Source organism: Cucurbita maxima, unplaced genomic scaffold, assembly GCF_002738345.1.
Source record: "Cucurbita maxima cultivar Rimu unplaced genomic scaffold, Cmax_1.0 Cma_Scf00007, whole genome shotgun sequence".
Lineage (NCBI taxonomy): Eukaryota > Viridiplantae > Streptophyta > Magnoliopsida > Cucurbitales > Cucurbitaceae > Cucurbita > Cucurbita maxima.
In genome coordinates this window covers 1,880,980-1,893,814 of record NW_019272023.1, presented here as the reverse complement: position 1 = coordinate 1,893,814, position 12,835 = coordinate 1,880,980, and the positions used below count along the sequence as shown (strand labels likewise).

General features: G+C 36.4%; 3 protein-coding genes across 5 annotated transcripts in view; all 3 read left to right on the top strand.

The window, feature by feature from the left end:
* The first annotated feature begins 51 nt into the window (after positions 1–51).
* Positions 52–3,618, top strand: LOC111481676 (probable protein kinase At2g41970). The gene is made up of 9 exons (XM_023127236.1): positions 52–298; positions 523–643; positions 869–1,125; positions 1,209–1,335; positions 1,398–1,671; positions 2,125–2,257; positions 2,336–2,422; positions 3,116–3,279; positions 3,316–3,618. Exons 2-8 carry the CDS (start codon positions 556–558, stop codon positions 3,248–3,250), a joined length of 1,101 nt encoding a protein of 366 aa, XP_022983004.1. The 5' UTR covers positions 52–298; positions 523–555; the 3' UTR covers positions 3,251–3,279; positions 3,316–3,618.
* An 834-nt stretch (positions 3,619–4,452) lies between these two features.
* On the top strand, positions 4,453–5,443 carry LOC111481756 (calcium load-activated calcium channel). The gene has a single exon (XM_023127343.1). The coding sequence runs from the start codon at positions 4,628–4,630 to the stop codon at positions 5,207–5,209; it is 582 nt and encodes a 193-aa protein (XP_022983111.1). The 5' UTR covers positions 4,453–4,627; the 3' UTR covers positions 5,210–5,443.
* Positions 5,444–7,866: 2,423 nt separating this feature from the next.
* LOC111481584 overlaps positions 7,867–12,835 on the top strand; it is a 9,909-nt gene continuing 4,940 nt past the window's right edge. For 2 of the 3 annotated variants that reach the window (XM_023127092.1, XM_023127090.1), the window contains exons 1-9: positions 7,867–8,090; positions 8,335–8,404; positions 9,154–9,255; positions 9,705–9,846; positions 9,935–10,197; positions 10,295–10,554; positions 11,923–12,076; positions 12,325–12,434; positions 12,549–12,636. In XM_023127092.1, the coding sequence (XP_022982860.1) occupies positions 10,030–10,197; positions 10,295–10,554; positions 11,923–12,076; positions 12,325–12,434; positions 12,549–12,636 (780 nt within the window). In that variant the 5' untranslated portion in view covers positions 7,867–8,090; positions 8,335–8,404; positions 9,154–9,255; positions 9,705–9,846; positions 9,935–10,029. The remainder of the gene's footprint in view (positions 8,091–8,334; positions 8,405–9,153; positions 9,256–9,704; positions 9,847–9,934; positions 10,198–10,294; positions 10,555–11,922; positions 12,077–12,324; positions 12,435–12,548; positions 12,637–12,835) is intronic. The other variant, XM_023127091.1, reaches the window with a different exon arrangement.

Sequence of the window (12,835 nt, the reverse complement as noted above, 5' to 3'; positions counted from 1 at the left end):
AAATGAATTAAGAAATAAAAATATAGAAAGGAGAGGCGAAGGTAGAATGAACGTGCAACGTGGAAGGCACGTCTGAGGGGTTTGGTTTTAGCGGTTATACAAATCGCAACCGAGTTTCCCGCTAAATAGAACAAAATGCACCTTCCTCCCATCGCCATTTCAGGAACCCATTGCTGGCAGTCTCCTCCTCCTCCTCCTCCCCCTCCCCCTCCCTCTCCCTCTCCCTCTCCCCTCCTTTCTCCTTTCACTTTCAATCTCTTTCTTCTGTCTCTCGCTTCCATTTTTAATCGCATCCCAGGTCAATTTTCCCTCCTTTTTCTTCATCTTTCATTACAATGATCGCTTCCTTTTCTTTTCTTTCCTCCATCGTCGCGATCCGCAAATGGGTCTCCATTTCCTGGACGAAATTCCGATGGGTTTTTAATTTAAGTCCTTGTTTATATCTTCGATTTTGAAGATGCCCTTTTCTAATTTCGATCGTCTTGTTTTATACGCATTTGATGAATTTTCCCGTGTCTGTAGGTTTTTTAGGTTACCACGAATTGACGAGAAGCGATGTTCTGCTGCGGAGGTGTGGAGGAGGACAATTTTGGCGCGCCTTCGAGTCAATACACAGCCCCACCGAGGGGAAACACATATGGTGGTAAATGGTCCTTCCTGATGATTCTTTCCTTGTTCTGTTCTTGCACGCAATTTGTTTGTTGGGAGGCACAGAATTCTGTTGAATTTTGTTGTTTTTTAGTCTTTGTTCTTAGGCATATTGGTTGGCTCTGTGGATTCAAATGTGGGATTTGCCTTTTTGTGGCTATGGATGATGTGATGTGGTTTGTTGAGATTGGGATTATGTATGTTGATTTATGGTTTGTAGGCAGCGAGAGAGGAGAGCCCAGGAGTTCCAGTGCCGTCAGAGGTGGACCTCCCCAGCAAGTGTTGCCTATTGAAACACCAGTCATTCCATTGGATGAGCTAAATAGGTTGACGGGTAACTTCGGTACGAAATCGTTTATCGGTGAAGGTTCCTACGGCCGGGTTTATTACGCGACGTTAAAGAGTGGTCAGGCTGCTGCAATAAAGAAACTAGATACTAGTTCTTCACCAGAGCCTGATACTGATTTTGCCGCTCAGGTTTGATATTGAACAAGTATGAATGAGATGTTAGTACCTTCATTGTAATGCTATTGTATTTATGCGTTGTCATGGTGTTGCAGCTATCAATTGTTTCTAGACTTCAGCAAGAGAACTTTATGGAGTTAATTGGGTATTGTTTGGAGGCAAATAATCGAATATTGATATATCAGTTTGCAAAAATGGGTTCTCTGCACGATATATTACATGGTATGTCGATTTAAGTTAGAGAGTTTCTTGTTTTTGTTGTTCTGATCATTTTTCTAGTGCAGGAAGAAAAGGAGTACAAGGGGCTGAGCCTGGTCCTGTTCTTACTTGGAATCAGAGAGTCAAAATTGCCTACGGTGCAGCTAAAGGCCTTGAATATTTACATGAGAAGGTTCAGCCTTCCATAGTTCATCGTGATATCCGGTCGAGTAACGTTCTTCTCTTCGACGACTTCCTTGCAAAGATTGCTGATTTCAACTTGACGAATCAGTCGTCTGACACAGCGGCACGACTTCATTCAACTAGGGTCTTAGGAACATTTGGATACCATGCTCCAGAGTAAGCCCTTTGTGTGTCTACTTGTGTACGTTAAATTCCATTTTGGTCTCCAAATGTTTAGATTTAACGGGGTGGATTGTGAGATCCCGCATCGGTTGACGGGAGAATGAAACATTCTTTATAAGGGTGTGGAGCCTCTCCCTAACAGACGAGTTTCAAAAACCTGGTTGGGGAGGAGAACGAAACTTTCTTTATAGGAGTGTGGAAACCTCTCCCTAGCAGATGTGTTTTAAAAACCTTGAGGGGAAATCCGAAAGAGAAAGCCCAAAGATTACTTAACTTAAAACAATATCGGCTAGCGGTGGGCTTGAGCGGATTCAACTTAAAACTTACCATCTTATGTCTTAGCTACGTTGCCTTGCACCTGATTGAATCGAAAGTAGGATTAAACTCTTTCTACCTCCTTTCTGGTTCTGAATTTCTATTTCCATGTTCATTGGTTTCTCTCTTTAGGTATGCTATGACAGGACAGATTACTCAGAAGAGTGACGTATATAGTTTCGGTGTAGTTCTTCTCGAACTTTTGACAGGACGAAAGCCAGTAGATCACACGATGCCTAAGGGACAACAAAGTCTTGTTACTTGGGTAAGGTTTCCCTTACTACATTCTTCCTAGTGCCTGCAGTGTCCTCAGTCCTAATTAGCCATTCATATTATTCTGCAGGCAACACCGAGATTAAGTGAGGACAAGGTGAAACAGTGTGTAGATCCCAAGCTAAACAACGATTACCCACCGAAAGCGATAGCAAAGGTATCTTCTACTGTGTAATCACATAAGTGCAATTTTCAAAGTGATCTCAATCCAAGTACCTTAGCAAGAACTTCGATTATTGCCTAGTAACAATCCATTTGTGTTGTTTTGTTCTATGCTCATATAAGTGCATTAATGCTTTCCAATCAAATACTAGGCTAAAAGTAAGCTAAAGTGTTTGCTTATAAAACACTTCGTCATTTTTTGATATCCCACATTGGTCGGTGAGAATTGAATCCTCATTCCTTATAAGGAGGTGGAAATCTCTTTGGTAGATATGGTATTAGAGGGGTGTGCCAGCGAGGACACTAGGGTCTTAAGGGGGGTAGATTGTGAGATCCCACATTGGTTGGAGTGGGGAACGAAACATTCCTTTTAAGAATGTGGAGACCTCTCTCTAGTATTGAAGCGTTTTAAAACTTTGAGGCTAACGGTGATATGTGATGGGCCAAAGCAGACAATATTTGCTAACAGTGAGCATGGGCTATTACAGACTTCGTGCTATCGATACGAGAACATTAGTAAATGGGTCTAAGAAGCCATGATAATCATCTATTACTCTGAAACATGATAGTTTCTCTTGGGTAGGAAGGTCAAAAGCAGCCCCATACATTTTCTTGAGTGGATTTCATGTTTATATATGTTTGAGAATGGATTCTTATTTCAGAATTGTTTGGTGTGAATCTCTGTCAGTTGGCAGCAGTAGCAGCACTGTGTGTTCAGTACGAAGCGGACTTCAGGCCAAACATGACAATTGTGGTGAAGGCTCTACAACCACTCATGAATTCTACAAAACCACCAGGACCTGAGTCTCAACCACGTCCATGAGATTATGTACACGTTTGGTTAACATACAGGTTCTGGTGCAGGCGCAGGCACAGGCACAGGCACAGGCACAGGCACAGGCACAGTAATCTCTCCTGTAATTTGTAATCTTAAAAGCTTAAAAGCATCGTTGAAAGGAAGTTGTCAAGATGCCCAAATCTTGCTCATCTAGTTATCAGCATTTTTTCAACCAAACAACTTAGGAATTTGATCTGATTAAGATTAAATAGTAATGTATTGTATCAATCTTGTTGGATGCAAGTTTAAGCAACCAACATGGATCAGAGATTATCAACTTTATCATTTGCATCACCTTCCCATAATATTCTTGTGATGATCAATGATAAAACAACCAAATTTTGTTTATCCAATTTCCAAACATTTTGCTGCACAAATTAGACATATATCAAGACTTATCTTGCAGTTGTAGGTGGAATATGTATCACTCTGTTTTGTATCGTGTTAGCATCAATGTTTCTATGGAATGTTTTGTTCCTATGTCTACTAAAAAGATGTTTCTATGGAATGTTTTGTTCCCCTACAACTGATGTGGGATCTCCCTCTTCAACTAATGTTGGCTCTGATACTATTTGTGTCACAGCCTGCCTGTTACGTTTCACTGTCAGTCTCGGGTTTTAAAATGCGTCTACAATATTGTCCGATTTGGCTTATTACGTTTCACTATCAATCTCACAGTTTTTCACAATTTTAAAGGCTTGTGGCTTGTTACGTTGCACTATCAATCTCACAGTTTTAAAATGTGTTCACTGGAGATTACGTTTAACGGTCAATCTTATGGTTTTAAAATATGTTTACTAGAGATTGACCTATTAGCACTCTCAATCTCATTTTAAAATGTGCTTGCTGGAAAGAGATTTACACACCTTTAGAAGGAGTATCCCAATTCAAACCATATTTTATGTTGGTAATATATTAATAAACATATAAAATAGTTTTAGATAAAAGCAAAATATTGAATTGCATAAAAAAATATTAATATTAAGTTTTAAACGTATTTTAGTCTAATAAAAATCAAATGAGTTTATAACATAAAACATTATATTCATTTAAATTTTAAAATTTGAAGCTTGTAAATATATACAAATGTTTGGTCACATAATTTTAAAATAGATTAAATTTGTAAATATAAAACAAGAACCTTCAAGTTACAATCTCCTATAATATTTTGTTTTTGAATTGGGAAATGGGAACGACATCTTTCCCAATTTCAAGAAGGAAGAAGAACAAATTTGATATTTTTATTTGAAGGAACATCATTCAGATTCAGCCCAGTTACTGCTTTGGATCCAAATCCAGTTCTCAACAAAAATTCATCGCACTTTCCCTCGGATTCCCTCATTTTCTCTTCCAACTCCGGCGATGGCCACAATCCCCCTCTTTTCCTCCTTCCGATATTCCGACAGCCTCACGGTGGTCGGAATCTCTGTCTGCACTGCCGTCATCTGCGAGGCCATCTCATGGATTCTCATCTACCGCACCAACTCCTACAAAACCCTTCGATCCTCCATTGACAAGGCCGCCAAAAAGCTCGAGACCATGAAGACCGACACCTCCAAAATCAACGTCAAGAAATCGAAGACCAAGAAGATCGATCGCGTCGAGACCAGTCTTAAGGAATCGAGCCGCGACCTCTCGCTTTTCAAGTTTAAATCCGGCGCCGTTGTTGCTCTTGTTCTGTTTGTCGTCTTTGGATTGCTCAATTCGCTCTTCGAGGGCAAGGTTGTTGCCAAATTGCCGTTTAAGCCTTTTGGTCTTGTGATGAAAATGAGTCACCGAGGGTTACTCGGTGACGATCCTACCGATTGCGCAATGGCGTTCTTGTACTTCCTCTGTTCGATTAGCATTCGGACAAATCTCCAGAAGTTCTTGGGATTCTCGCCACCGAGAGGCGCCGGTGCCGCCGCCGGCTTGTTCCCGATGCCAGATCCTAAGACGAACTGATTTAGGTCAGGCTTGGATCAAATTATTACACCTTTTCCCTCATTTCGATTATGAATTCTGCTAAAAACTTGATTTGATCTGATTAGACTTACTTTTACTAGGGTTCTATCTGTTAATTAGTGAGTTCCGGACTTAGTATAGCTTTGATTCTAATCTCCACTTGCATTCTTGACTAGATTTGGAAATAATACTATCTTCTTTTGGATCAATATAAGCTTCTGATCTTTTAAATTTTGTTCAATGATTCTATTGCCTTGGTTATGACTGTGAGATTGAACTGTGTGTTCTGCTGGCTGTTCGTCAAAATGTTCTTAGCTACGCTACCATTTTTGAAAGCTTTGATTTCGTTCAATGATCTATTGCATTGCTTTTCTGTTTGAGCTTCTTACTACACCAAACATTTCTCCATTTCATAAACTAGATGGCCTTAAGGTTTTCTTCATTTAGCATGTAATTCCTCCTCTTCTGCACCCATAGAACATTATCCTTGCACCATCCGTTATTCTCATAAGAAATGTAAGAGTTTCAAAGCTTTAGTGTCTTATATAACGCCGGTTATAGCAGTTACCATTTAATAATAGATGAATCATATGCCTTCGACCAAGAAGTCAAAGATTCAAATCACTCCACGTGATGTAGAAGAGGTTAAATCAAAACATTGTTTTTTGGGTGGAACTTGTGGATGGTACTGCCAACTTTGATTAGCTAATGGTTTTGTGTGTAGTAGGCCAACTTTAGCATAGTTCATCACCGACTTTGATTAGTTAACGGTTTTGAGTATAGTAGGCCAACTTTAGTATAATTCATCGCTGACCTTGATTAGCTAATGGTTTTGAGTATAGTAGGCCAACTTTAGCATAGTTCATTGCCGACTTTGATTAGCTAACGGTTTTGAGTATAGTAGGCCAACTTTAGCATAGTTTATCGCTGACTTTGATTAGCTAATGGTTTTTAGTATAGTAGGCAGACTTTAGCATAGTTCATTGTCGACTTTGATTAGCTAACGGTTTTGAGTATAGTAGGCCAACTTTAGCATAGTTCATCGCGGACTTTGATTAGCTAATGGTTTTGGGTATAGGAGGCCAACTTTAGCATAGTTCATCTAGATCGACCAAGAGGCTAGAGAGTTTTTTTTTTTTTTTTTTTTTTTTTTTTTTTTTTGGAAAGGAAACAATTTGGTCGATTACATGAAATGTTCAAAGGGGAGAGCCCATCAAATAGAGATTACAAAAGAACATCTCCAGCTGATATAAGAGAGTTATAATTGTTTACACCAATAGATAGCCAAGAAACAAAGATCGTTGAAAGATTCTTGAGTTCCTTTCACTTCAAATGGACCAAATTGTAGAACGAACCTTTCTGTGTTGCTCGAAAGGAGATCTATGAGTAATAAACACAACCAATTTGTGAGATCCCACATTGGTTGGAGAGGAGAATGAAACATTCCTTCTAAGGATGTAGAAACCTTTCCGTAGCAGATGCGTTTTAAAATTTTGAGGGAAAGTCCGACAGAGAAAACCTAAAGATGACAATATCTGCTAGTGATGAGGTTTGACTGTGTTACACAATCCAATCCAAAACGTCTTTAGAAAGCTTTTAGCATCTCTAGAAAGGTTTTAGGGTGATGGGTGTGAGGGAAATGATGAACATTCAAAGGGAAACTTGCAACTGTTCTACAATATCGTGTATAAGTTTTCTATCTGCTGCATCTACAGCTTCTTTTCTGTGTTGTTTCTAATGTCATTACTGCTAGCATATTCATTGTTGAAGTGATCATCTCTGATAATTTATGGGTTCAATTCTGTATCTATAACAAGGGGTCATTGAGTAACCCTGGAAAACTGGTCGAGCAAACTAAACCAATATAAGTTTAGTGCTAAATCAAATTAGTATACTAAGTTAATGATTGATATTTGGTTAAATTACAAACTTTCAGGTTTATGTCGAATAGGTATATGAACTTTAAAACGGTTTTAGTAGGTTTTTAAACTTTCAATTCTATATCTAATAGGACATCGACTTATTTGACATTTTAAAATTCATGAATCTATTAAGCACAAAATTAAACATTCGGGTATTTTTTAAAGTCCAAGGTCTTATTAGATAATTTTGTGTTGTGAATAAGACGTGTTGTTCAAAGTGATCAAAAACAAAAATTATATACAAAGGTCTCGTTTGATAATCATATTGGTCGTTTTTTAAATTATAAATTAAAAGTATTAAAAAAACAAAATTCTATTTTTTTTTTCAAAAACTCATTTTTCTTTTAATGATAAAAATTGAAATTCTTTTTAAAGTTTAATGTGGTGAAATTGTTTTATTTTGGAGTTTTTACTTTTAAAGGATATTATTATTGAAAATTTGAAAGTTTAGATGTGTTTTTGAAATAAAATATTTTTATTAATTTAACTAATTTAAATTATATTTCAATTCACGTGGAAGGACCTCGTGTAATTATTTTTTTAAAGATTGGGTCAAAACTGTTAATTTAAAAAATGGAAGGACAAAGTAGAAATCTATGATGGGCTAAAAGTGTAAAAATTAAATTATTTAGCTTAAAAAAAAAGAAGTTATTTAACAAAATTAATGTGAAGTCGAGGGAATATTAATTTATAGAAATTTGCGAGGTAAACAGTAGGAAGCAAACCCCTTGACTGTAACTTTTCTGTTAAATAGCAGATACTGGTAAACCCGCCATCCGTCTCAAAACTCGGAACAACGCTGCCGCCTGAAGGAATTCCAGAAGAAAATTTGATCTTTCCCAGTCTCTCAAGTAAAATTTCACACCCGCGGTCTCTGTTTATCTATCTATCTATCAATCTCTCCTCACAGAATCGCCAGCTTCGTTGCGATTTCTTTCGTATGGGTGTTGCCCGATTCGGTAAATCTGATGTCTTTTTTCCTTTTTCCTAATTTGTTTTGAAGTTTTATTGCGTCAATTTTCCACCAATTTCTTATAAAAATGTATCCCCAAGAAGTCTGAATTTCTGAGGAGTGAGATTCTAGGGCACAATTTGAATTGTGGGTTGTTATCGCTTAAAGAAATCATGCTTTGTTAGATTACACTACGAAGCTTTATGGACCATATGTGCTTGAATATAATATTTGTACACCAATTTTCACAGTGCTATGGACCGCAAGGACAAAGCAACGGCTTCCTTGCTCAAGCGTGTTCTAGTTACTTGTGCGTCTCAGGTATGTGATTCTTTTATAGGCAATTCTATAAATTCAATGAGATATGGTCGTTGGAGTGCCATTTTTTTTGTTAGAATCATAACCTTGGTTGAGGATCGGCATCTTGCCCCTTAGCCTAGGTATACCTATTTTTGACGATGCATTTGGTTCATATAAGAAAGAAGTGTGAATCTATGTTTAATAGCAAAAATTTGGGGTCTTGGCTATTGGTTATTTTATCTACAATTGCCAAAATTTCGTTGGGGAGGTTTATTTGTTTATTTATTTATTAATTTTTATTTTGTGTGCACTAATTGAACAGCTTATATATGCATATATACATACATTGGTATAGCCATGTATGTTTATATATATATATATAATCTCTTTGCCTTTGGGCTTGTTTTTTCCCCCTATTTAATATCTTTGTTTCTTATATTAAGGAAATACATTTCATGAATTTGAAGTGTTGATTAGTAGCTAACATGTTGTACTGCAATCTGATTGTTTTCAACCTGCATGCTTGCTGCTTCTACTACCATGGTTGATACTATTTGGTGGCTTTGTGTTTATGGAACTGTTACAAACTTTGGAAAAAAAAACAATTTTTATTGTTCGAATTGTGATTTAGATGATTTAGGAAAGTAAGAGAACATGGACCAGGGGCCATTTATTATTGAGGTCCCATGTATGCGTTATTATTTATTTATTTATTATTAAAAAATTTAAATTTAAATTTGATTGATTTATTTATTTTTTTGTTTGTGTAGGCAAAACAATATGGGGGTTGTGTTGCCGCAAAGGTTCCAAAAGTTGAACGTGATATGTGTTTGAAAGAATTTATTGCACTAAAATCTTGCATGCAAAATACGGTATTTATCAATATTCAATTCCTTTTTTTTAACAAATATGAGGAAACAAAGTTTCTTATAAAAAAAGAAGAAAAAGAAAAAAAGGAATATGTATGAGGAATCAAATAACTGTGAGGCCCAATTGGTAAGAGTTTTGGTTTTGGTTTTCTGTTTTTTAAAATTATGCTATTTACCATATTTTTATTCCTTTTCTAATCTAATTTCAAAATTGTTTTTGAAACCGTAGTCAAATTTAAAAACTAGGAATAGTTTGGCCAAGATCACAAGAGTGTTTTATATAAAAGTGAAAAAAGAAAATAATAAAAATAAAAGAACATAGTTGTGCATGATATCTATAAGCATAATTTCTAAAAACAAAAACTGAAAAACAAAGCTATCATCAAAAATGCCCTTGGCTTTATCTTGTTGAAATATTTGCATTCAACTAATCAAATGGTTGTTGGATTCAGCTTCGGGGGAAACCATAAGCATCATTGCTTCATTGAAGAAAATATCAAAATGATGGGAGAAATTTTCCTTTGTCCTTGGCTTTACCTTGGGAGTATAGCAATCAAAGAAATTTTCTACATTCACGACATTGAAGCGGATGTGGTATTAACCGTCTTATAAAGATCTACTGGAACATTTGCACATGTTTTCTGCTTTCCTAATGTCATTAATTTTTTTTTTCCTTTTTTAGTGAGGTATGAGTGAATAAGCTTAATTTGGGTTGCATAAGTTGCTTGGTTCCACTTTCAAAAGCTTTTCTTCAAGGTTAAGAGGTGACTTGATAAAATGTCTGGAAGACCGCCGAGATTACAACCCAATGCTGGTCTAAGCAAATCCAGTGCTCTTTCACATGCTTATATACAATATCCGCCCTTGAGATGTAGCATTCCTGGACCAGGGGGATTGTTTTTTGATGATGGAAATAAGTTATTGATCTGCCCAACCGTGGATCAGGTAATAGATCTTGAGCTGCTTTATGTACTTGTTCTGAAAGTGCATCTGGCGCTTATAAACCTGTTTTGACAATGTTTCTTTTGTTTTTTTCATATAGATCTTCTCATGGAAAACTGTTCCGTTTAATCCTGCTGTCACTTATACTGCTGATGCTGTTACGGAAGGGCCCATTTTATCTATTCGATATTCCTTGGACTTAAAGATTATTGCAATACAAAGATCAAGTCATGAGATACAGTTTTTAATCAGAGAAACAGGCGAAACTTTTAGTCAGAGTTGTAGACCAGAGTCAGAGAGCATTCTGGGATTTTTTTGGACTGATTGTCCCTTGTGCAATATAGTATTTGTGAAAACCAGGTAAAAGAGCAGGTTATAAGGCCGTTTCAAGTTTATGAGTGAAAATTGGAATCACTTCAAGACATAATTTGCAGGGGAAACCTAATATCATTAGACAAACTTTATCTTTGTGATTGTGTGGGAGATTTTGGAAAGTTAGAAAGCGAACAATTTTTGGAGGAATAGGCAATGTGATAGGAGAGGTATCTAAATGTTTCTAATAAATAAACCATGGTTGTTAAACTAAAAAGGGCATACAAAATGGGGTCTGAGCACATTGAACTATATGAAGGAATTTGTATGATCTGATTTTGGAGGTTAATGGTTGGACGTCCATAGTTTTTTTGGCTCCAAAAACATTATAAATAAAAATTAGCTATTCCCTAGTCTCTTGATCTTGCCACATCTAGTTTCTCTAGGATACCTTTGTTCTTTTTTAATTTTTTTAATCGAAGAAACAAAACTTTTCCTTCATGGTTTAAAAGCTAAAGGAGAAAATTATAGAACTTCGAGGATATCTTGGTTGAATTGTCAATCTAAGAGAATTATCCTACTAAGGATGAGGTTGATGGTTATTTTTAACTTGGGTTATGCTCGTGTGCTGATTTGGAAACTTCGGAAGGAACGAAACAAAATGGTTTTTTGAAGATAAGTCCTTTACTTTTGCTGATTTTTGTAGCATTGTACAAATTTGGTATTCAATGTGGAGTCTTAGACATAAGGAGTCTTTTTTTGTAGCATTGGACGCTTGTGAGATCCCATATTGGTTGGAGAGGGGAATGAAACATTATTTATAAGGATGTGGAAACCTCTCCCTAACAAACACATTTTAAAAATCTTGAGGGGAACCCTTTGAAGGAAAAGCCCAAAGAGGACAATATCTACTAGCGGAGGGTTTGTGCTGTCACAAATGGTATCAGAGCTAGACACCGGACGGTGTGCTAGCGAGGACGCTGGCCCCCTAAGTGGGGTGGATTGTGAGATCCCACAATAGTTGGAGAGGGGAACGAAACATTTCTTATAAAGGTGTGGAAACCTCTCCCTAGCAAATGCGTTTTAAAAACCTTGAGGGGGAAGCCCTTGAAGAAAAAACCCAAAGAGGACAATATCTGCTAGGTGGTGGGCTTGGACTGTTACAACGCTCCTTGCCCCTTTACCCCTACGTTTAGCAAACAAAAAAAAAAAAAAAAACTTGGGCATGTCAGTGCCCTTTATCATTTTCGTATTATGATTTGAGTTTGACATAGCTTTCAAAATGCAGTATCATTTGATCCACTTATTATTTTGCTGCTTTCTTCCTTTTTTTTTATTATCGAGGATTTAGAGGGTGCTGTCAGTAATTTTTGCATGTAGATATTTTTATTTTGCTAAGGTGAAGTTTTCTTGCAGCGGACTGGATTTGTTTGCTTATAGGTCTGATTCAAAGTCCCTCCATTTGGTGGAGTCAAAGAAATTGAATGTGAGCTGGCATGCCTACACGCATGAAAGTCGATTGGTGCTTATGGCTTCTGGGATGCAGTGCAAAACTTTCCATGGATTTCAGGTGCAAAAATTTTGAATACGAGGATAAACTCCCCAGAGAGTGTTCAAGTTTGTAATTACTATAATCACTGTTCTCTTACAGCCTACATATTGATTAAATTAAATGTAATAATTGATATATACATGTTCTAATTTTTGTTATATTTTGTATTTATCTTGTTGCTATTTTATGTAAATTATGCTAGATTTTCAATTACCAAACTTGAATATCTGCTCATTGTCTGACTTGGATGCTTTTTTCTTGTTTAGCTTTCAGCAGCAGGGATTGTTCGCTTGCCTAAGTTTGAGATGGCCATGGCAAAATCTGATGCTAACAGCAAGCCTGTCCTAGCTGTAGAGGACATCTTTATTATCACTGTGTAGGGGACTCTGTCAATTTGCTCCTTTTTATCTTTTTACATTTTTTGAGAAATTTATTTTATTTCTAATCAAATTTAAAACTCATATATGCATATTTTCTTAATCTTTGTCAGCTATGGAAGAATATATTGCTTGCAAGTGGATAGAATTTCAATGCTACTTCATACGTACCGGTTCTATCGTGATGCTGTTGTGCAGCAGGTATACGTTTAAAAAAATTATGCATGTAGATTGATTTTTTTTTTATTTGTGGAGATTTAAAATTGGTTAAGTTGTTGGTTTCGGTAATTTTTGTGGATGAAAACAATTAATTTCAGTGTACGACCAAGATTAAAGGAATTCTCCAGTTGGCAAAAGATCGAATTAAGGTAGGAAAAAAAAAAAAAAAAAAAAAAAAAAA